The sequence below is a fragment of the Oreochromis aureus genome, linkage group 3 (assembly GCF_013358895.1).
Source record: "Oreochromis aureus strain Israel breed Guangdong linkage group 3, ZZ_aureus, whole genome shotgun sequence".
NCBI lineage: Eukaryota > Metazoa > Chordata > Actinopteri > Cichliformes > Cichlidae > Oreochromis > Oreochromis aureus.
This window is the reverse complement of record NC_052944.1, coordinates 85,717,683-85,742,249: the sequence shown is the minus strand read 5'-3', so window position 1 is coordinate 85,742,249 and position 24,567 is coordinate 85,717,683. Positions and strand designations below refer to the sequence as shown.

The window sequence follows — 24,567 nt, the reverse complement described above, 5'->3', positions numbered from 1 at the left end:
GCTGGTGCAGCCGAAGATAGCGAGGCCCCCGCTAGCTGTTCCCGGCAGACCCCAAGCAGCTGGGGAAAGAGGGCGGCTGGGTGACGGTGAGGAGGAAGCATAGTCTTAAACTGAAGCCCCAGGTACACCACCAACCTGTTCATGTGTCTCAACTTTTTCCCCACTCGCCACACACACCACTTGGGGTCAAACTCTGGTAATTGGTGATTCTGTTCTCAGACATGTGAAGCTAGAGACACCGGCAACCATAGTCAATTGTCTTCCAGGGGCCAGAGCAGGTGACAGTGAAGGAAATTTAAAACTGCTGGCTAAGGGTAAACGTAAATACAGTGCTACCCCCCCCCCAAAAACCCATCTCCATTGAGACTGTGTCAGCTCCCAAAAGACAAAAACAAACCAAAACCAGCAATAAACAACTTAAACATAAAAATCACAAAGAAAGAACAATACAGTATCCACATCTGAACCAAAGAGTAAAACAGTGAAATGTGGATTATTAAATATTAGGTCTCTCTCCTCCAAGTCTCTGTTAGTACATGACTTAATAATTGATCAACAAATCGATTTACTCTGCCTTACAGAAACCTGGTTGCAGCAGGATGAGTATGTTAGTTTAAATGAATCAACACCCCGAGTCATTCTAACTACCAGAAACCTCAAGCACAGGCCGAGGGGGCGGTGTGGCAGCAATTTTCACACCAGCCTATTAATTAACGAAAGACCAAGACAGACTTTTAATTCATTTGAAAGCCTGATGCTTAGCCTTGTCCAACCCAGCTGTAAAACTCAGAAACCAGTCTTACTTGTTATCATCTATCGTCCACCTGGGCCTTACACAGAGTTTCTCTCTGATTTCTCAGACTTTTATCTGATTTAGTGCTCAGCTCAGATAAAATAATTATTGTGGGTGATTTTAACATCCATGTAGATGCTAAAATGACAGCCTCAACATCGCATTTAATCTGTTATTAGACTCAATTGGCTTCTCTCAGAATGTAAAAGAACCCACCCACCACTTTAATCACACTCTAGATCTTGTTTTAACATATGGCATAGAAACTGAACATTTAACAGTGTTTCCTGAAAACCCTCTGCTGTCTGATCATTTCCTGATAACATTTACATTTACAATAATTGATTACACAGCAGTGGAGAGTAGACTTTATCAAAGTAGATGTCTTTCTGAAAGTGCTGTAACTAAGTTTAAGAATATAATCCACCCACTGTTATCATCTTCAATGCCCTGTACCAACATAGAGCAGAGCAGCTATCTGAACGCTACTCCAACAGAGGTCGATTATCTTGTTAATAATTTTACCTCCTCACTACGTACGACTCTGGATACTGTAGCTCCTGTGAAAACTAAGGTCTCAAATCCAAAGTCCCTGACTCCGTGGTATAATTCTCAAACACGTAGCCTAAAGCAGATAACTCGTAAGCTGGAGAGGAAATGGCGTGTCACAAATTTAGAGGATCATCATTTAGCCTGGAGAAATAGTTTGCTGCTTTATAAGAAAGCCCTCCCAAAGCCAGAACATCTTACTATTCGTCACTGATTGAAGAAAATAAGAACAACCCCAGGTTTCTCTTCAGCACTGTAGCCAGGCTGACAAAAGTCAGAGCTCTACTGAGCCAACAATCCCTTTAACGTTAACTAGTAATGACTTCATGAACTTCTTCACAAATAAAATTTTTATCATTAGAGAAAAATTACCAATAATCATCCCACAGATGTAATATTATCTACAGCTACTTTTAGTACCATCAATGTTAAGTTAGACTCTTTTTCTCCAATTGATCTTTCTGAGTTAACTTCAATAATTAATCCCTCCAAACCATCAACGTGTCTTTTAGACCCCATTCCTACAAAACTGCTCAAAGAAGTCCTGCCGTTAATTAATGCTTCAAACTTAAATATGATCAACCTATCTCTAATAATCGGCCATGTACCACAGGCCTTCAAGGTGGCTGTAGTTAAACCTTTACTTAAAAAGCCATCTCTAGACCCAGCTGTCTTAGATAATTATAGGCCAATCTCCAACCTTCCTTTCATATCAAAAATCCTTGAAAGAGTAGTTGTCAAACAGCTAACTGATCATCTGCAGAGGAATGGCTTATTTGAAGCGTTTCAGTCAGGTTTCAGAGCTCAGCACAGCACAGAAACAGCTTTAGTGAAGGTTACAAATGATCTTCTTATGGCCTCTGACAGTGGACTCATCTCTGTGCTTGTCCTGCTAGACCTCAGTGCTGCATTCGATACTGTTGACCATAATATCCTATTAGAGCGATTAGAACATGCTGTAGGTATTACAGGTACTGCACTGCAGTGGTTTGTATCATATCTATCTAATAGACTCCAATTTGTACATGTAAATGGAGAGTCCTCTTCAGACACTATGGTCAATTATGGTGTTCCACAGGGTTCAGTGCTAGGACCAATTCTATTTACATTATACATGCTTCCCCTAGGCAGCATCATTAGAAGACATAGCATAAATTTTCACTGCTATGCAGATGACACGCAGCTCTATCTATCCATGAAGCCAGGTATCACAGACCAATTAGTTAAACTGCAGGAATGTCTTAAAGACATAAAGACCTGGATGGCCGCTAACTTTCTGCTTCTTAATTCAGATAAAACTGAGGTTATTGTACTCGGCCCTGAAAATCTTAGAAATATGGTATCTAAGCAGATTCTTACTCTGGATGGCATTACCTTGGCCTCCAGTAACACTGTAAAAACCTTGGAGTCATTTTTGACCAGGACATGTCCTTCAGCGCACATATTAAACAAATATGTAAGACTGCTTTCTTCCATTTGCGCAACATCTCTAAAATTAGAAATATCCTGTCTCAGAGTGATGCTGAAAACTAGTTCATGCATTTATTACTTCCAGGCTGGACTACTGTAATTCTTTATTATCAGAATGTCCTAAAAACTCGCTGAAAAGCCTTCAGCTAATCCAAAATGCTGCAGCAAGGGTACTGACAGGGACTAGAAAGAGAGAGCATATTTCTCCTGTTTTGGCTTCCCTTCATTGGCTTCCTGTTAAATCCAGAATTGAATTCAAAATCCTGCTCCTCACATACAAGGTCTTAAATAATCAGGCCCCATCTTATCTTAATGACCTTGTAGTACCATATCACCCTATTAGAGCACTTCGCTCTTGCACTGCAGGCCTACTTGTTGTTCCTAGAGTATTTAAAAGTAGAATGGGAGGGAGAGCCTTCAGTTTTCAGGCCCTTCTTCTGTGGAAGCAACTTCCAGTTTGGATTCGGGAGACAGACACTATCTCTACTTTCAAGATTAGGCTTAAAACATTCCTTTTTGCTAAAGCATATAGTTAGGGCTGGACCAGGTGACCCTGAATCCTCCCTTAGTTATGCTGCAATAGACGAGGCTGCCGGGATTCCCATGATGCATTGAGTTTTTCCTTCCAGTCACCTTTCTCACTCACTATGTGCTAATAGACTCTCTGCATCGAATCATATCTGTTATTAATCTCTGTCTCTCTTCCACAGCATGTCTTTCATCCTGTTTTCCTTCTTTCACCCCAACTGGTCGCAGCAGATGGCCGCCCCTCCCTGAGCCTGGTTCTGCTGGAGGTTTCTTCCTGTTAAAAGGGAGTTTTTCCTTCCCACTGTCACCAAAGTGCTTGCTCATAGGGGGTCATATGATTGTTGGGTTTTTCTCTGTATTTATTATTGTGCTATCTACTGTACAATATAAAGCGCCTTGAGGCGACTTTTGTTGTGATTTGGCGCTATATAAATAAAATTGAATTGAATTGAATTGAAAAGGAATTTTCTGGGATCTTCATCCTCTGGGTGAGTGGTTGACTAAAGCATGCATTAAAATGAACGCTTGATAATTGGCCATATTTACAGCTGTATTGACTTGTTGTGGACACGGTCTATCTCATGTTTAAGGACTCTAAGTAAAAGAATGGAAAACAGTGACACTAAGAGAAGAATACGCAGTGCCATACTATCAGATGCCAGTGAAGGTTGGGCTCAGTGATGAATCAGGTGAGCTGGATTCATGGCTGAATCAAGACATAAATTCTCCTGTGGTGGTCAGTGAGGGAAAAACAGAGTTGCAAATGTGAACTTCATATTAACACACAGGTTTTGTTTCTAGGCAGTTCTGCACATGCAGGCGGAGCCAGGAGTTCAACAGATCTAACATGATAAAAACTGATTTCATTCCCTAACACAGGGCAGCAGGGCTAGAGCAACAATACTCGAGAGGAGAATTTCTGATGTTTTCTGAGATATGATGTCGCTAACCTTTTCCTTTAATTTCTAGCTCCGGTGAATTGACACATGGCAGTGTGTCAAAAGGGGGGAAGTCGAGTTTTAACATGAAACAATGGTTTCAATCACTTTATTTGTGTGTTTAATAATTTAGGTATGGTAAAACTTAAGATTATGACCCAGAGGTTCCCAGACTTTTTCATGAGAACCAGTGAGAAGCATAAATCATCATTTTCACGTTTAAGCATTAATGATTGAAATGAACTGAATAGCGTTTAAAATGCCAGTGTTCATGAGAAGCTGAGTATCACACTGGAGAGGAAACCGTGGGACGGCAGGCTGAATGAAACATATGCTTTTGTGAAAAGGAGGGAAAATGTTAGAATTGAAAATGGTTCATTTGTTTTTGATTTATTTTACTTAAATAAGCGGTTATAATCATTTTCATACACACATTGCAAATAAGAGTTGAAACTCAGTCTTCTGAAGGTCATAAGCAGAGGGGTAAATGCACACATGCTTACACATGTAGATATGATTAGAATAAGTCCCTGGATCAGAGAGTCCTGAACATGATATTCTAAACCAAATTTGAATCACTAGAAGAACAATGGATAACAACATTAGATTATTAAGGCTCGGGAGAGAGGTGTTTTGGTTTTCTGCCTTACAGAAGAAGGAACAGACACCAGACGAGGTCACTGAGATACGAGGATCCTTCGCAGCAGAGACAGACACAGAGACTGCCAAGACAGAAACTGGGGTCAAGTGTCATGCCGTTTGGGCTCCGTCCAGTCACCTCAAGAGGATGGATCCCATAAGCACACTAATAACCACGAAGGGGTTGGCGGAAATCCAGGAACACCAGATAAAGGAGGTTCGAAAAAGAGCAGAAAATCACCCGACTGGAAGAAATTGGTAGCTGCAGCAATAAAATAAAGGTTAAAAGCTCCTCGGACAGAGGTTCTAGTCTGAGTACATGGGAAAGGTACAAGGTAGCACCAAGATGAGGTTGGGGAAAACTGTAGCACCAAAATAAAGCTGTGGGAGAACTGGAGAGTGATGGGTGTGTCATCTGTAACTACTGTTGTTGTTGTAAATTTAGTCTTTCTTGGATCTGAATTGCCCAAACACAGAGGTCATCCCACATAAGGTCCATCCGTTAAAGGGGACAAAGGGCCATAGGGGTGTGAAGAAATGGACCTCGCAAAACTGGATTATAAGGTGTAGGTGATCTCTTTAAAAAGAGATCAAAGGGGGAATTGTGAGATCATTATACGATCTTATGCCACATTAAACCCCTAATTAAAGACTGTGAAATTATTATGTAGTTTTAGTTTGCATTGTTCTCCTGTCATGTTTTTAGTTTAGAATCTGATGAGCAATATTTTAATTTATTTTTTAGTTTGTTGCTTTTCTGTTTTCTACCTGAGGGATTGCCACCTTAACGTGGTTAGGGGGTTTGCTTGCCTTAGTGACCATAAAAGCTAGACCAGCAGAAGCTTAGTTTTCAGGTGGGACACCCAAGTTGGTCAGGTCATAAGGTGGAGGCCTGATAAAGTGCAGTCCAATTACATGACAAAAACAGTTCTCCAGAGTAGGGGTGCCACGATTAGTTGACTAGTCACTATTACGTCGACTATCAAAGTCGTCAATGACTAATTCAATAGTCGGCACGTGATTTGAAGCTTTGTAAGATCTTTAAAGATGCAGGAATAAGTAGTAGGATTTAAGAGTGTAATATCGGACTGAACGGAAAATAGTTACTCATATTTTGTATTTTAAATACGTAACGCCGGTACATGTATTCCATTACTCCCCAACACTGCACCTAATCCAGAGCACCCACCCAACCCCCACACTGCTCTTGCTTCCATTGCCACCAGGTGCCCCCTTTACATTTCTGTCTGCCCCCTCATATATGCCTGTCTACAACCGGCCCAGGTACTGTCACTGGGTTCATACTAAAGGAGTGTTCACAAGAAATCATCAGTATCAAACTGTGACAACAAAAAATATTCATTAAAGCAACCAAGAACGGCATAAGTTTGATGTGAATCTTTAGTAATGGATGGGGGAAGCTCTGTGACAATTTTATCAACAAATAAGGATTTCATCATCTTCTGGATGCGATACCTTGGCCTCCAGTAACACTATGAGGAATCTTACAGTCATTTTGACCAGGACTTGTCTTTCAATGGAAATATTAAGCAAATGTTTAAGCCTGCTTTCTTCCATTTCTGCAATATATTTAAAATGAGAAATATCCTGTCTGGGAAGGATGCAATGGCTGTTTTTTTTTTTTTTTATCCATGTGTGGATGCACCTGCCCACCTCCCAAATTGTACCCAATAGGATTTCCGGCTCTTTTTAGAGAACCGACTCTTTCGGCTTAAAACCGGCTCTTCAGGTTGTTTTGTTCCTTTAATTCATTTATTACTAACAACACTATAAAATTATGCACAAAAGAAATTACTAATGTAAAAAAAGTGGTTTTATTTATATATGTTTATATATAAATATATGCGGTGGCCCATAGAGACAAAGTACGTACAAATTCCAAAACACATTTCTAGCGTTAACTGAAATTCCAAAACAGAGCTACCTAGATCACTTAAATTGCACAATTGAAAGTATATGTGTATTGTTTGTGTATTTATACACAAGCACTCATATATATTCAAATAATTTAAAAAAAATGTTCATTTACCTGCTACTACCACACACCAAATCCGATCGTTGGTACTTGCTGGCTTGTGTAGCCACTAGGTAACAAAAGCTCAACACTGCGCCCTAGCATCCTGGAGCACTTCTGTTGTCTTTTGTTCGTGTTTTAGAGTTTTTACGTGCTTCAGAGTTCATAACTGTTTTGAAGTTTGTATGTGCTTTGTCTCTAGGGGCCACTGTAAATATACGTTTATTTATTCACTCCACATAAAATGTAATAAATAAATAAATACAAAAACCAACTATTCACATTTCAATTTTTAACTATTTAAATTTTCATCTATATCCTTTTAAACAAATTTAAAGTGAAACAACACAAAACACTGCAAACCACAACACAATTAAATATAAATTAAAATATGAAAACAAAAAGAAGATGCACATTCTCTGTCATATGGGTCTGCATGAATAAACTTTCTGAATCCTTTATCATCCGCAACTGAAAATAGTTGTGGATGATAACTATACCTTTCTAATGTGACGTTGTTGTCCCTGGCTCTCTTTCTCTCTCTCTCCCTCCCGCTCTGTTCCTGTGCTACTGTGAGTGTACCTACCGCCCCTCCCCCCTCTTCCCAGTGCAAAGCACAAGGCTTGCATGCGGAGTGAAGCGGAAAAAATGTGCGAGAGAGAGGGTGAGAGGAAAAAAAAACAAAAAGCAAAAAAAACCCCACGGCTCGTGATAAGGAGCCGGCGCGCGTCGTTCACGTCAAAGATCAGGCTCTAAGAGCCATTTCGTTCGCGACCGACACATCACGAGTACCCAAACTCTGTACCTCCCTCCATCCAACCACACACTTCTTTGGGTTTGCCATCAGCCCTGCCTGCCTCATGGACTCCGGGACTGTGACCAACCACTGCACATGATCCACCGAGGTATCACTATGAATGACAACACCATCCATGTAAGGAACAGCATATGCAGTGTGAGGACGCAGCTAGCGCTCCACGAGGTGCTGGAAAATGGTCGGGCTTCAACCAAGGCAAACAGAAGTGTGAGGAATTGATACGAACCATACAGAGTAGAGAAGGATGTTTTTGTCTGTGGACTCTGCACACAAGGGAATCTGCCAGTGGGCGTTGGTTAAATGTAGCATAATAAAAAAAACAAGCAGTGCTTATACAGTCCGGGTCAACACGGGGCATGGGATAAGCATCAAACCATGAGACCTTGTTCATTTGTGACATAACCACAGAACCGTATAAAGCCCTGCGCTCACTTCTTAATTACCTGGAAGCACTTTAAAGACAACCGGCCCCTCTCAACAGCCAGACAGGCTGCGTTTCAAAGTGGTGCTCCGTGAGAGTTGTGCAGACGAGCAGGAGGGAGAACATATCTTCAAACCACTGCTGCAATGCAGGAACATCACCACCACCACAGCACATTTTTGAGAAAAATCGAATATTTTTGTCCTTGAAGATCATTTCAGAGTTTTTAATGAGCTGCAGGAACCCTGTTCAGTGTGAGTGGAGAACAGCCAAGTCTCCTCCTCTGATAAACCTCCACATGTACCACTGAAAACTGTTAAATTACTTTGAATCTGAAATCATGGCTCAAACTACTTGTTGTGAGACCATTTCTTTATTTTTCACACCAAACTGTTTAATAAGACAAACTTTACACAGAGTTCATGAAATATAACTAACACTTTAACATTATCAGGATTTTCATAATGCAAACTTCAAATTAACAAGAAAACAGCTGCAGAACATGTGGATCAAAATGAATTCATTAAAAAACAACATGTGGACGTCAAGAATACAGTAAATACACTAAAGTAAAAGGAGGAGCCAAAAATAGAGGTTTAATAGAATTTGAAACAACTAAAAGTAGTCACCTGTGATCTTTAAAAAGGTCTTGATGTGTGCTGCTGTTTTTAACTTTTAACACTTCTTTAAAATGAATACTTTAAAAAAAAGAAGTTAATTTTAGAAAAACTAAGAAAGTTCAAATGAAAGAAATTGACTGAAGTCTAATTGTTGAATGTTGTCATTGTGGTTCTTAAATTTGAGAGTCTTAGTTCAATCTATAGGATCAAGACATTCCTTTGTCTCTGACCACCTCTCCAGCTACTCTGTGCTGGGAGAGGTTTTATTGTAGACACATCTGTTGTGAAGATTCTGTTTGTTGTTTGGTAAGCTTCCTGCCCTTTGTATGGCTTCACTGTGTTGTGCATGGTGAACCAATACAGGAATTGAACCATATATTGGGTTTGGGGGAGATTTCCATTTTATGACTAAGGATGTTGTTAGAAACAGTTGGAAGTCACACACAAAGAGAGACACACATTCTCACACACTCACTCAGACACACACACATTCTCACATGCATACACACACACACACACACACACACACACACACACACACACACACACACGTTCTTGCACATGCATATGGGTGCTTACACATACACACTAATAGTGCCTTGTCTTAGAACCATTGGGGGATTTTACGGTGGGAGGTGCTTATGTTGTGTTGTATTGTGTAAACTGTAACTGTCATGTCCATAAAAAGGCTATGAGGACAGCTGCTCTTTGAAGGATTTAGGCTTCAAGAGCTGGTTCTTCACCAAAGCGTCCCTCGTTAGCGAGTTAAAAAAACGGATGAAGATGATGTCTTATGTTTTGCGTTCTTCATGAGGAATAACTCTCTAAACTAGCGGGGCATGTGGAAACACAGACCCAACATTGATATATATCCATATCTGTAATTTTTGATACAATATCAGTTTGGTAAAAAAGATATTTCTATAACTTTAATAATACAGTAACAAGTACAACTACTAAACACTACTGTGTCCTAAGGGAACAAAGGTTAAAATGTAACAGGGATAAGATTTTAGAGAATTAAAATCCCTCAAAGGAAAAAAAATAAACTTGATATGCATATCTATGCATGCAGGTTCCTGAATGTAACATTCAGGGTTATTCACTGCAGGTCCAGAAATCAGAGCTACCTCATCAGATCCAAGTGTGACATCAGCTGACACTCTTTACAGGAGATTCCACCTGAACTCTGTGGAGCCTGATCTCAAGGTTTTTAAGTCTGACCCTGAAACCAGAAGAGGATCTTTCTCTCTCTTCAGATTCATTGTGATCCAGTGATTTCAGTCCTGCATGATCAGGCTGATGTTTGCACAGAGCAGATAATGAAGTGAATGTTTTTGCACAGCTGTACACCTTAATTCCAGAGTGGGTAACTAGATGCTTCTGTAAGTTGCTACTTTGAGCAAAGGATTTACCACACAACTCACAGCTGTAAGGTTTAACTCCACTGTGGATGATTTGGTGTCTTTTTAAGTGTCCAGCCTGGGAAAAAGACTTTCCACACAAGTCACAGCTGTAAGGTTTAAATCCACTGTGGATGAGTTGGTGTGTTTTTAAGTCTCCAACCCGGGTAAAAGACTTCCCACACAAGTCACAGCCGTAAGGTTTAAATCCACTGTGGATGATTTGGTGTCTTTTTAAGTTTCCAGCCTGGGAAAAAGACTTTCCACACAACTCACAGCTGTAAGGTTTAAATCCACTGTGGATGAGTAGGTGTGTTTTTAAGTCTCCAGCCTCGGTAAAAGACTTTCCACACAAGTCACAGCCGTAAGGTTTAAATCCACTGTGGATGATTTGGTGTCTTTTTAAGTTTCCAGCCTGGGAAAAAGACTTTCCACACAACTCACAGCTGTAAGGTTTAAATCCACTGTGGATGAGTAGGTGTGTTTTTAAGTCTCCAGCCTCGGTAAAAGACTTTCCACACAAGTCACAGCTGTAAGGTTTAAATCCACTGTGGATGAGTTGGTGTGTTTTTAAGTGTCCAGCCTGGGAAAAAGACTTTCCACACAACTCACAGCTGTAAGGTTTAAATCCACTGTGGATGAGTTGGTGTCTTTTTAAGCTTCCAGCCTCGGTAAAAGACTTTCCACACAAGTCACAGCTGTAAGGTTTAAATCCACTGTGGATGAGTTGGTGTCTTTTTAAGTATCCAGCCTGGGAAAAAGACTTTCCACACAACTCACAGCTGTAAGGTTTAAATCCACTGTGGATGAGTTGGTGTCTTTTTAAGCTTCCAGCCCGGGTAAAAGACTTTCCACACAAGTCACAGCTGTAACGTTTAACTCCACTGTGGATGAGTTGGTGTGTTTTTAAGTATCCAGCCTGGGAAAAAGACTTTCCACACAAGTCACAGCTGTAAGGTTTAACTCCACTGTGGATGAGTTGGTGTCTTTTTAAGGTTTGAGGCAGGATAAAAGACTTTCCACACAAGTCACAGCTGTAAGGTTTAACTCCACTGTGGATGAGTTGGTGTGTTTTTAAGCCTCCAGCCTGGGTAAAAGACTTTCCACATAAGTCACAGCTGTAAGGTTTAACTCCAATGTGGATGAGTTGGTGTGTTTTTAAGCTTCCAGCCTGGGTAAAAGACTTTCCACACAAGTCACAGCTGTAAGGTTTAACTCCACTGTGGATGAGTTGGTGTCTTTTTAAGTCTCCAGCCTGGGTAAAATTCTTCCCATACTCATCACAGCTGAAGATTTTCTCTCCCTTTCTTCTGTGAGGTTTGTCGGCCTCCTGAGAGCGCTGACTTCTCGCTCCATGTTGGTCCTGCAGTGACAGAGATACAAACAGAGGCAGTGAGTGAAATGCAGTCGTGGAACAAACTGAAACTCCCTCCACTAGTGGAATCAAACATGTCCACAAACATATTGTAGGTGTGTTACCGCCACCTTCTAGTGAAATTATCACATTTCAATGATGTGGTACAATGAGAGTTGTAATGAAAAATACATATTGAAGAAATATTGATCAGCTGAGAAAATCTTTTACTTAGGGCTGGGCAATATATCGAGTTTTTTTTAAAAATATCGATATATTTTCATAGGAGACATAAGACGTGACAATATCGTTTATATCGATATAGTATATGTTACGTTATAATTATACTTGTGGAGCCGCAGGTTTGCCTCTCTTTCGTCCACTTTTGTCTCTACGCAAAAGTTACTCGGCCTCGCCTCTCCTTCATTTAACACAACTCCTCCTCCCCCTTAGCTTCACCTGCAGGCAATGACAAGATGAACGTGGCAAATCTCCGTTAGCGAGTTGCTGCGGATCGCCCCGTGCGTGGCACTGGACGACGTCAACATGTTGGCGAGCTAACCGCGCTAACTAGCTAACAACGCTAACGACATGCAGCCCACAGGGGCTACACGGCCTAAAATCCTTTCATTTTCTCAAAAATCGACAGTGCTCCTTATGTATGAATTCTGGTTGTGCTTACTGACCGCGAACCGATTTTGCGTGGTACACGGCGCTCAGCAATCTGTCAAAAAATGTTTTAGTACGACTTTGCTAAGCTACGGGGCTGCACCACTTGATGGATTGTCGGAGCATTACGGCTACCGTAGTCTGGTGCCTCGCGGAGTGATACGTACTGTGCTTCAACGTAATATTAGGGCTGCTCAATTAATCGAATTTTAATCACGATTACGATCTGGGCTTTCAACGATCATTAAAAATGACTGAGCCGATTATTAGCCCCTCCCTCGTGCTTTACTCTCGCGCTGCTCCGTGTGGGAAATCGAGCGCACCTCTCTGCATTTCGAACACGTGTCACAACAATTAAGAGCAGCGGTCCAACCTTTTTTGCGCCACTGACCGGTTTATGCCCGACAGTATTTTCATAGACTGGCCTTTAAGGTGTTGCAGATAAATACAACAAAATAAAACTAGTACAGGTACCGAAAAAAAGAAAATTTATTCATAACACACGTGAAAAGACCAAGGGAAACCGAGTAAATGATAAAAACGATAACAAAATTACGCTGAAAACCGGTAAAAAAACCCTGAAAACTATACATTTCACACCTGAGCCTCAACTCTCGCGGCCCGGTACCAAACGACTCACGAACCGGTACCGGTCCGAGGCCCGGGGGTTGGGGACCGAGGGAAGCTCGGAAAGCTAAGCAGAAGTTATTTGGAGAGGAGAGTGACTGCTGTTGGTTGAAAAGAGAGGTAAAAAAAAAACTTCAGTGGTGTGGAAACATTATTGGTTCGCGGAGTCAGACGTGGATCAAGTAGACATAGTGTGTAAACTTTGCTAGAGTGTCGTAGCTGCACCACAGAGCAACACTGCAAAGTTCACTAAACATAGATGTTTACATTTTCATTTATTTTTATATTGCAAACATTTGCACTGTTATCAGTATTTGCACACTATTTTATATTATTTTTGACAATCTTTAAAGTCATTATTCAATACATTGTTATTGTTAAATAAATATCGTCAAATAATCGAGATCTCAATTTCAGTGAAAATAATCGTGATTATCATTTTTGCCATAATCGAGCAGCCCTACGTAATATTACCGTACTGTGTGTGTATAAGGGCCATAAATGGCACCTGTTAAGAGACGTGGTTACAAAGAGGATTTCAAACTCCAGGCTGTCAGTCAAGCAGTAGAACTTGGGAATAGAGCAGCTGTGAAATCTGTCTCTTTGTTATTATACTCAGCGTCTGTTAGTTTACATTTTGACTGCACAATTGTGAACACTTTGTTATGCACAAAAACAACATTGTTTTCTTTTATTTATGGAGCATGATTATTTAATAAATGCTCATAAAAAAAAATCGAGATATATATCGTATATCGCCATCCAGCTAAAAAAATATAGAGATATGAATTTTGGGTCATATCGCCCAGCCCTACTTTTACTCATAAAAAATTGTGAGTTCAACTGATGATATTGTTGTTTCAATGTGTGCTGATAAAAATGATCTTTGTATTTTCTTATAACCTCTGAGTTCTTTGTTTGTGAATGTAAATTGTGTATGTATGGAGGAGCCCAGGATGGAAAAGAAAAAGCTGCTGTTAATAGGTTTTTAAAAACCAACTAGCTGTGCACAGTTTCAATAACAGTGTAACTGTGATATTTGTCTTACCTTTTGTGTTGAAGTCATTGTTTCCTCTGTAGTGGCTGAGCTGAGTCCAAATGGCTGAAATTGTTCATCTGCTGCTCCAGACTCTTCTCCTCCTGTTACTCAGCTGGGACACAAAAAGTATATATATGTGTATTATTCCTGATAAAATATATATATATTGTCAGAAGAAAATTATGTTTTGATCAGTTACATGAAATGTATCAGTGAAGCACATGTTTATGTGACTTTTGACATGTCTCTTGTCTGTGATAAACAACTGGCAGCTTCCTCTTTTTTGTTCTAGAACATACAGATTTAGAAAAGGGGAACCTCAGCTCTGAGAATAACTCTGTGACCTTTGTACAGCACTACACACACACACACACATACGCAAGCTTGTATAAATAATGAACGCAGACAGTGATTAGGTGCAGATATACACTCCATAAAGCACCCCTCCATTAGTCAAACCCATCTATTTTCTGATTGGATAGTTAAATTTGTGATTGACATAACATTGGCCAATCAGATGAAAAGTAGGGTCAAAATTCGTACTTGTAATTTGCAGAGTTTCACACGTATTTTTTGGCTAAGTCCACACACAAATCTTTTTTACGCACACACAAATTCTTTACACAAATAAATCCTGATATAGAAGTACAAAACTGATTAACAAGTACAAAATATTTATGACCACAATTTGAGCCCATAATTGTGGGATATATGGGACCACGAAGCATGCACCGGACCACGGTTGATATTTGGGGAAATCGACGGCGCATTTGGAGTACACTTCGGATTGGGACAGCCATCATCGCATGGCAGTGACATAATCGCACTCAAAACGCGTACTTCAAGCGTGCAGTCTCTAAATTGGGACACAGCCATAATCTGTGCGTGGACAGAAGAAGTGTCAGACAGACTCAGACAATTGACTGATTAACATGTGTTCTATTTTGTGAACGGTTCATAAAAAGGCATTCCCTGTGAGTATACACTATTGTTTGGCACTTTATGTTAATTAATAGCAGTTACGTATATGGAGTATTACGCAGGCTAATTTATGGTTTTAGGCGGTTATTGGCTGTTAGCATTAGCACTTGTTTATGCAGTTCGTCATGTGATTACTAACATAATTACTGATGTCACGAGAGGGGCCCGAGGCTAGGATTTTCGGTTGAGGTGCCGTGTTTCTGGGCCAAACAACGCGCAAGCAAAAGAGGACCGAAAGCACACGGATAACACCCGCTATGGTTCGTGCTTGCTGTGCGGTCGGTTGTAATGTTAGATCGCACGGCCGGCAAGGGAATAAGGTTGAAAATGGTTTATCTTTTCATTCTTTCCCCACTTGGACGCAACATGAGGCAGCTCATGTATCGGATGTTACCAAAAGAAGGCGTCTAGTCTGGATAGCAGCTGTGAGACGAGCTGATATCCAGTTCTCTTCCATCTCCAAATATGTGTTGGTGTGCTCCAGACATTTTCATTCCAGTAAGTTATAGATGTGTTCATATCACTCTTTATCCGGTCTTTAAGTCTGAGGTCACTAGCCGTGTCTGGGTTCAAACTCCGCTGCAGGTCCATGAATCACACGATCACTGTGGCATCACTGAGAGTTGAAAAACTATCTATAGTCTTTCATCCGTAATAAAATGATCAGCGTTCTGCTCTAGCATGTGTAACAATTGAGTTTATCATCCAGGCATCCATGAAAACGAAACGGAATTCATGACATTTAACGGAGTTGGAAATTAGCAGCAAGTTAGCTCGCTAGCTTCCATCTAAATACAATATAGCATGTCCTGACTGAGGGATGTTGGAAACAAATTCAAACGTACAGCTCTGCTATCACTTCCAACATTTTGGTCCTCTTTCGCTAGCACTTTGTTTGGCCCAGAAACATGGTGCCTCAACCAAAAATCCTGGCCACGCCCCCTCTCGTGACATCACGCTCCAAAAGCCCTATTAGGCTAATCGTTGTGTCACTTCAGTATTTCAGACAGTCCCTTTCCATCAAGGATTTTTAATTTGTTGTGTTGCTGTACAACGCATTGTACAGCAGTTGTTTTGTTTGTTCTCAATTTTGCCAGCTCTATTAAATATTAATATGTTTGTACATTCACCAGATAGCTTTTCTTCAACTTCTTTAATTCTCACTCGCTTTTGCAACTTTGTACTTTTGTTTTACTCACAGCAACAATTCCACCTCATTGTCAGCCCATTAAAAAAAACTTGGTGCTTTTCCTTGAGATTTTTGCCGTGACGTTTCAAAGAGCCAGAAAGTAAATAAACGGCAGACAGAAAAAAGACGCTGGTTGAATCGAGGAACGTAAGCTTTTTCAGTATGGACACGCAACTGTTTGAAAGAAATTGAAAACATTAGTGTGGATGTGGAGCGTTTTCCGATGAAAACGCCGTTTTCAAATCTATCCGGGCTAGTGTGGACGTAGCCACCATTTGACCCTAAAACTGAAGAAGCTTCTCGGATGAGAGCTGAAATGTCTTCAAGCAATTTAAAGAAGTCCAGACACTTTTCTTTCCAAGCTCCATAGACTACGATGACCTGGATGACTGAGAACCTTCACACACATGTTCATTTCCATAGAAAAGACACAGGCAGACTCTGCTTACAGGATGTGATCTGACAACACTAATCAAATATTTGTTCAAGACCGATTGCATTGTTAACCCTTTAAGACCTACCATAGAACCAAGTCTGCCAGAGCTTATATTATATTTTTACATGCTGTAGTGCCATTTTGGGGAGCATTTCAAGTTGCTATACATCAATACAACCATTATGGCCCAAATTTTAATAATATGTATGCATTAAGTGCATAGTAATTACATAAATTGCAAAAAAGTGCAATAAACTACAAAAAAAATTGAAAATTGTTTTTGTTTTTTTAACATATATTTCTAGTTAGAGAAATTTAAGAGGCTTATGCCTCAAAACTGTAAATACAAAAAATTTGCACAAAATAGTTTCCAGGAAATTTATTTTGAGTGTCTTCATAGTTTTATTTTTGAAATACCAATTTTTATATACTGCAGGAAAAACGAATAAATATTATAATGCAAATTTGCAAAAACCAGCATGTGCATCAAATTAAACTATTTCCAGCAGTGCAATTTGAGTTAAGCATCCCAGAAACTATTCAGAAAGTCATAAAGTCAAACATATTTTTTTAAAAACACCAGTTTAGGCTGATGAGGCCCTGAAGGTCAAAAACTACATTTCCGCGAAAATGACGTCACTTCCGGTTTCGGGCAGGTCATGGCGAACATGCGATCGTTCGCGCTGATGTCTGTTTCAACGTGGGAAGTGTTACAAACAGCTGATCGGATCGGCAAAGTGTGTTTCTGGAATATTATGTTTTTGTTGCTGCAAGTGGTTTTTATGCAATTTTTGCAAAGCTATATGTGGAAGTAAACCGTGACCTAGGACAAGCTAAGTACAACTCCTCTGGTTTCATATGCAAAAAAATTTATTGCGCTGGCTTACGTGGTTGCAGTTCTACAGGGATTTAAAAATAGTTACACAACACGCTCCGATCGGCTTTAAAGGGTTAAAGAAAACAAAAATATTAAAATCATGATGAACATTTGGAGTGGTGATTTCTGTAACTTTGTGTATATAATTTGGCATTTCTTACTAATGTAGGCAAAAAATGAATACATGATATAAATTCATTCAGTTCAAAGGTTTATTTGCAAGACGCACAAACAGACACAATAGAAAGTTACAAATGTATTGTGCATGAAAAGGAATTCAGACGTGGTGCAGATGTGTGTCACAAGTTAATCTGGCTATAGGCTATGGCACTTGGCCAGAGGGGGTGCTAGCTGACTCGAATCTAGTGGTGTGCGATACTGCATATTTTGGTATAGACCTGGTACCAAGTAAATACGGGTCAGTATCGCCGATATTGATACCAATACTTTTCAATAAATAAGGTGGATGCGCCATTTAATTGCTAAATCTCAATTAATTTTCATGACCTTAAGTGTTTTTGTGATGTTTCCTTTTTTATTATTAAATAGTGAAAACTAGCGGTGCAATGGATCACGGTTGATCCATATACCAAACCGAGCACGCTCCACGGTTCAGCACGCACGTGATCCAAAGATTCGAAAAAAAGTATGTGTATGGTAGTCAGTCTGTCAAGTGGTAGTTATGGCCAGCGCTAGTGGTCCAAGTGAGGAGCAGAGGAGTTTGTGGTATTTTTCAGCCCTTTGCTGCCCAATTCGACCGGCTAAAGCTATTACAAAAGCTATTGGAGTGTTTAGCTGCAGACATGAAGCCGTACTCCATTGTGCAAAACAAGGGGTTTAAACTAAGATGAAAGTGCTTGAGCCACGCTATGATATCCCATCCACTTCAGTGATAAAATTGTTCCAAGCATGTAAGAGCACAAGTTTAACATTATGGCTGAACTGTCCCAGGCTTCTTCTGTTGCCCAAACTACAAATGGGTGGACCTCCAGGGCAACGGAAAGCTACGTGACCGCTCACTATATCACAGCGGAGTGGTAGATATAAAGCTCTGTACTGTCCTATATTGCACCTTAATTTGTTTTTATATAAGTGCGTGGAATGAGTCTTGAGTTTAATGCTTTTTAATAGGCAAATAAATACCTAAATAAGTAAATGGTGAGTCGGATTTTTGTCTTTTTTTTCTTTTTTTGCTGATCCGAAAATTGATCCGATCCATGACTTAAAACCGTGATCGGATCCGAACAGTGAGATTTTTGATCCGTTGCACCACTAGTGAAAACCCAGGACATAATAAGGACAAAGTGTATAATTAAAAAGAAAATGCTTTATTAGTGTGGCTGGTCTGTAATGCTGCTGCAGGTGAGATGGACTCACCAGCACCACATCTATAATCATACCTCGCCGGCTTAAAACCTGTGCTCTGCTTCTGTTGTTGTCGGTGATGTGTACGGCTGGCAGCGGGAGAGTTGCAGCCCTTGAATGTTCTATTACAGCAACTGTGATTATTGGTAGAGATGGAACGATACCACTTTTTTTTTATGTCCGATACCAATATCGATATGACAAATTTGGATATCTGCCGATACCGATATGAATCCGATATAGTGTATTCTATAATCAATAAAACTGATTTTTTTTAAAAATCTTGCTGCAGGAGTAGGAGTAGGTAGGTACAGCCGGATGGTTCCCCGGGCTCAGTCGGGCGAAGGGGGTAAGTGGCGGGGTGTTTTCAGAGCCCTGCATGAAAACAAGGACACTAACCATGGTGGACCAAGCTCAGGTAAGATTTTTTAGGTTGTAAGGATATAGTCATGTGCAGTGTTGGGTAAGTTACTTTAAATTAGTAACTTAGTTACATTACTAGTTACTTCTATGAAACGTAACTCAGTTACTTCAAGTAACTCATTACTTTGAAAGTAACTAATTACTACGGAAAGTAACTTTGGTTTTACTCAGAATTCTCTTGTTAATGTGTTGCTTCCGTAACTGGATACCCAGCAAGATTGCAAGTCTTCTAGCTTGCTTACTTGCCACACGTCCACTGTGCCACCTACCAATAGAAAGGAAAAAATTATATGCATTTTTCTACGATAGAAATCCCACGCCTGGACAGTCGTTGACCGCCGCCATGATTCTAGCCTACGTCACAGCGTCATGTGCGCTTTTGACATCCAACACAAAAACTGCAGTCGTGGTGCTTTCGATTAAATAAAACCAGAAAATCTGCCTTCCGAATAGGAAGATGTAGGTAACACCAGACTCCAGAGGAGCAGTATTCAGGGCTGGACTGGGACAAAAAATTGGCCCGGGCATTTTGACTAGAGACATAAAGCCTTTGAATGAAAAGAAACGCTGTTCTGACAGTGATGTACACTGTTCTGATGTTATATGTCATGGTTCTGGGTCCGTTGGACCCAGTATTTTGAGTTTATTATATTTTGAGTTCCATGTGTTATTTTCTGTCTCTCAGTGTCAAGTCTGCGTGCTTGTTTAGTAATTCATGTTTCCTGTTTTATTGTGAAAGTCTTTGTCTCATGTCAGTGTGTTCAGTTTCACCTCTCCCCTGTCTCGTTAGCCTAATTTCTCCCAGCTGTGTCCCCCTCCTGTCTCTCATCCCTTGATTACTGCCTCAGTGTATTTAAGCCCAGTGTGTCTTTGTGTCAGTGTCGCGTCGTCCCTCAAGCTGTGTGTTTCCTCATGTGCTTCCTCGTGTGCCACTCCGTTAATTACAAGTTTATATTTCCCAGTTTAGTTTTGTATGCTTTCCCCTGCCAGCAAATAAAGCTGAGTTTTGAGTTCATCCTTCGAGTCTGAGTGTCTGCACCTTGGGTCCAACTCCTGCCTGCCACACAGCGTTTCATGACAGAACGACGCGACCAGACATGGACCCAGCAGCACTCAACCCACCAGAAGAACTGCATCAAGACATTATTTATTCTGTGGAGAGACTCCTTAAACTCTGGCTAGAACATGAGGAGAAGGAGCTCCATTGCGTAGCTTGCCTCCACCAGTGTGTGAATGTGAGAGTGAATGAATAATGTCATTGTAAAGCGCTTTGGGTGCCTTGAAAAGCGCTATATAAATCCAATGCATTATTATTATTATTATTATTATTATTGCGCTTTGGAAACTAAGCTACAGAGATTGATTTCCGGTCTCCCTTGGCTTCTCGGTGCGCTCCACCCACTCGAACAGGATTTTATCCTAAATGAGCTCCACATTCATCCCCCAGCTGCTACAACTCACCTGCCCGACAGGCCGGACATGGAGCTGCCCGGCCCATTGGAGTCATCATCAAAAAGGAAGCGGCGATCACGCTGCCGACGTCCATCACCACAGCCAGACCCCGTGACCTCTGAGTTGCCAGCTGTGGTAAAAGAAAGAGACAATATTCAAGAATTTCCTGAATTTGGGACTGTTCATTCTGGAACCGTTTGTTTTCACTTAGCTGCCCAGCCTCCAGAAGCTCACTTAGCTGCCCAGCCTCCAGAAGCTCTCTTAGCTGCCCAGCCTCCAGAAGCTCTCTTAGCTGCCCAGCTAGCGGCGTCTCCTGTGTCTCCGTTAGCTGCGTCTCCTGTGTCTCCGCTAGCTGCGTCTCCTGTGTCTCCGCTAGCACAGTCATTTACTCTGCCACTAGCTCCATTTTCACCTCAGCTATCACTCCAGCCATTAACTCAGTTGCCCTTAGCCCCATCATCCACATTACCACCTGCTTCTCTTTCACCACAATCATCACTACACTCAGCCGTCCAGGCTACCACTCAGTCAGTCATTCACTCTATAGCCCTGCCATTAATGCACTCTGTAGCTGAGCCATTAGCCGCCTGGCCCGCAGCCAATTCAGCCACCCTTCCACCCGTTACGCCTCAACCACAACCGTCACTGCAGTCCCCAGTGCAGTCTCCAGCAGTTCAGCCTTCCCCAGTGCAGTCTCCAGCAGTTCAGCCTTCCCCAGTGCAGTCTCCAGCAGTTCAGCCTTCCCCAGTGCAGTCTCCAGCAGTTCAGCCTTCCCCAGTGCAGTCTCCAGCAGTTCAGCCTTCCCCAGTGCAGTCTCCAGCAGTTCAGCCTTCCCCAGTGCAGTCTCCAGCAGTTCAGCCTTCCCCAGTGCAGTCTCCAGTGTCCCCAGTGCAGTCTCCCACTCAACCACCAGCTCCACTTTCTCCCCAACCGTCACTACTACCTCTAGCTCAGTCTCCTGTACAGTCGCCTCTAGTTCGGGTTCCTGTGCAGTCACCCCTAGTTCATTCCCCTGTGAAGCCATCAACTCCACCACCCACTCCTCTCTCACCACCACCGTTACTCCAGACATCAGTTCAGCCCCTTGTGCCAGTGCAGATGCCCTCAGTTCAGTCTCCCGTGCAGTCATCTACTTCACCACCTCCAGTAGCTCAGCTCCCCGTGTCTCCAGTAGCTCAGCTCCCCGTGTCTCCAGTAGCTCAGCTCGCACCTGACCCATTGGCCCAGTTCTCCGTAGCAGTTCGGTTTTCTGGCCAGCGTAACATTAAGCCAGGGGTCCCAATTCCCTCTGGCTCTACATCTGCTCCTGCTGGAAGCTCTGATGAGCCCATCCAGCACTCCGCGGCTCCCATGCCGCCACCTGCCTTCTCCGCTGGAGGGTCCGAGGGGCCCGTTCAGCCTCCTGTCTCCGCTGGAGGGTCCGTGGGGCCCGTTCAGCCGCCTGTCTCCGCTGGAGGGTCCGTGGGGCCCGTTCAGCCGCCTGCCTCCGCTGGAGGGTCCGTGGGGCCCGTTCAGCCGCCTGCCTCCGCTGGAGGGTCCGTGGGGCCCGTTCAGCCTCCTGTCTCCGCTGGAGGGTCCGTGGGGCCCGTTCAGCCTCCTGTCTCCGCTGGAGGGTCCGTGGGGCCCGTTCAGCCGCCTGTCTCCGCTGGAGGGTCCGAGGGGCCCGTTCAGCCGCCTGTCTCCGCTGGAGGGTCCGAGGGGCCCGTTCAGCCGCCTGTCTCCGCTGGAGGGTCCGAGGGGCCCGTTCAGCCGCCTGTCTCCCCTGGAGGGTCCGAGGGGCCCGTTCAGCCATCACCGCCACCTGCAGCCTCAGAGCCTTCATCGCCGCCGCCAGCTGCAGCCTCAGAGCCTTCATCGCCGCCGCCAGCTGCAGCCTCAGAGCCTTCATCGCCGCTTCATCAGCTTCGTCTGGTCCAGCTTCTGCTCTGCCTTCATCTGGTCCAGCTTCTGCTCCGCCTTCGTCTGGCCCTGCCTCGTCTGGTCCTGCGGTTGCCACACTGTCATGGGACCCAGCCCATCCTGTCCCGCCTCGCCTCTGCCGGCCGTTTTCCGGGCCTCTAAGTTGGCATCATGGCCGTCGAGGACGGCCTCCAGAAAGAGTCCGTCGCCGCCGCTGGCATCGCGGCCGACCTCCGGATCTGCTCAGTGGCCGCCACTGCCTTCCAAGTGGTCGGCCTCCAGAACTGTTTGCCCATCGTTGCCGTGTGCACGGTTGGCCCCCTGAACTGTTTGCCCGTTGCCGTGTGCATGGCCGGCCCCCTGACCTGTGTTGACTCCTGTGTGGCCGACCTCCGGGTCGACCCCCTGAACTCTTCGTGGACTCTTGTTGAGCTCTCGTTTCGTTTTGGTTTTGATGTGCTTTCCTGCGTTTTTGGACTCTTGTGCTCCTTGTTTTTTGTTTGGTTTCTGTCCCTCCATCCTGGACCCCCTCCGCCCGCCCTGGCCTGGTGCTTTGTGCTTTTTTTGTTTAGGGCTGTCGGGAGCCAGCCGTTGGAGGGGGGGTACTGTCACAGTTCTGGGTCCGTTGGACCCAGTATTTTGAGTTTATTATATTTTGAGTTCCATGTGTTATTTTCTGTCTCTCAGTGTCAAGTCTGCGTGCTTGTTTAGTAATACATGTTTCCTGTTTTATTGTGAAAGTCTTTGTCTCATGTCAGTGTGTTCAGTTTCACCTCTCCCGTCTCGTTAGCCTAATTTCTCCCAGCTGTGTCTCCCTCCTGTCTCTCATCCCTTGATTACTGCCTCAGTGTATTTAAGCCCAGTGTGTCTTTGTGTCAGTGTCGCGTCGTCCCTCAGGCTGTGTGTTTCCTCGTGTGCCACTCCGTCAAGTATAAGTTTATATTTCCCAGTTTAGTTTTGTATGCTTTCCCCTGCCAGCAAATAAAGCTGAGTTTTGAGTTCATCCTTCGAGTCTGAGTGTCTGCACCTTGGGTCCAACTCCTGCCTGCCACACAGCGTTTCATGACAGTATATATGCATAAATAGATATTTTAAATGAGAATAAGACAGAAAAGTATTTCTTTGTGCCCCCCTTTCCCTGTTAATTCCCTACCTGGCCCCCTGGCAAAACTTTGCTAGGTTCGCCCCTGCACACTTACTAGCTGTCAGCTACATAAGAAAAAAGGATCCTGGTGTTATTTGTCTCTCAGAAACAGTTCATAACTTCCCTTCAACTCATTCATGTCACCTGTTCAGCTCTGATGATTCAGTAAGGACATCTCCTGGTTTCATCTTCATGTTTCCCTCTCACCACATATCCAAACCGATATCATGACCAGCAGCTTTTACAGCTGTGGCTCCAGCAAACATCAGCTGATACTAGAATTTAATATTAAATAAATTCTAACAACAGCTGATCAAGCTTAAACGTGCTACTGTTGTTTAGCACAACATCCTCTGGTTTCCTCTTTCTGGCGCAAAGTGGGTGATAAACAAACAAGAGAGAAAAGCCGATCAGCTGATCATTGATCAGTTTCATGATTGAAGTAGAAACAGGAGTGGGAGGGGAGAGAATGAGCGAAGAAAAGGCAGCTGTGCAGCAAAGACAGAAAAACTCCAGCTTTGTCTTTTTCATTGTAGCTGAAGTCCGGGACAAATCGCGTCCCTTTTCAGCTCAATACGAAACGCATAATATTTTCTCTGAATACGAGACGATTCCCTTTTTAGGGGATGGTTGGCAACTCTAATAATTAACCTTATCAGTATACAGGGAGTGCAGAATTATTAGGCAAATGAGTATTTTGTCCACATCACCCTCTTCATGCATGTTGTCTCACTCCAAGCTGTATAGGCTCGACAGCCTACTACCAATTAAGCATATTAGGTGATGTGCATCTCTGTAATGAGAAGGGGTGTGGTCTAATGACATCAACACCCTATATTAGGTGTGCATAATTATTAGGCAACTTCCTTTCCTTTGGCAAAATGGGTCAAAAGAAGGAC

General features: G+C 42.7%; 2 protein-coding genes across 2 annotated transcripts; one reads left to right on the top strand and one right to left on the bottom strand.

The window, feature by feature from the left end:
- Positions 1-9,773: 9,773 nt before the first annotated feature.
- LOC120434527 (zinc finger protein 665-like) lies at positions 9,774-13,963 on the bottom strand. Its single transcript, XM_039602741.1, has 3 exons — positions 13,912-13,963; positions 10,066-11,576; positions 9,774-9,783 (listed from the first exon to the last, which is right to left on the bottom strand). The coding sequence occupies exons 1-3, from the start codon at positions 13,927-13,929 to the stop codon at positions 9,774-9,776; spliced, it is 1,539 nt and encodes a 512-aa protein (XP_039458675.1). The 5' UTR covers positions 13,930-13,963.
- Positions 13,964-21,492: 7,529 nt separating this feature from the next.
- LOC120434526 (vegetative cell wall protein gp1-like) lies at positions 21,493-22,686 on the top strand (the record flags this gene model as incomplete). Its single annotated transcript, XM_039602733.1, has 3 exons — positions 21,493-22,019; positions 22,355-22,454; positions 22,570-22,686. Coding segments are annotated over 3 exons (744 nt in total), but the record flags the coding sequence as incomplete, so codon positions are not given.
- Positions 22,687-24,567: the final 1,881 nt, after the last annotated feature.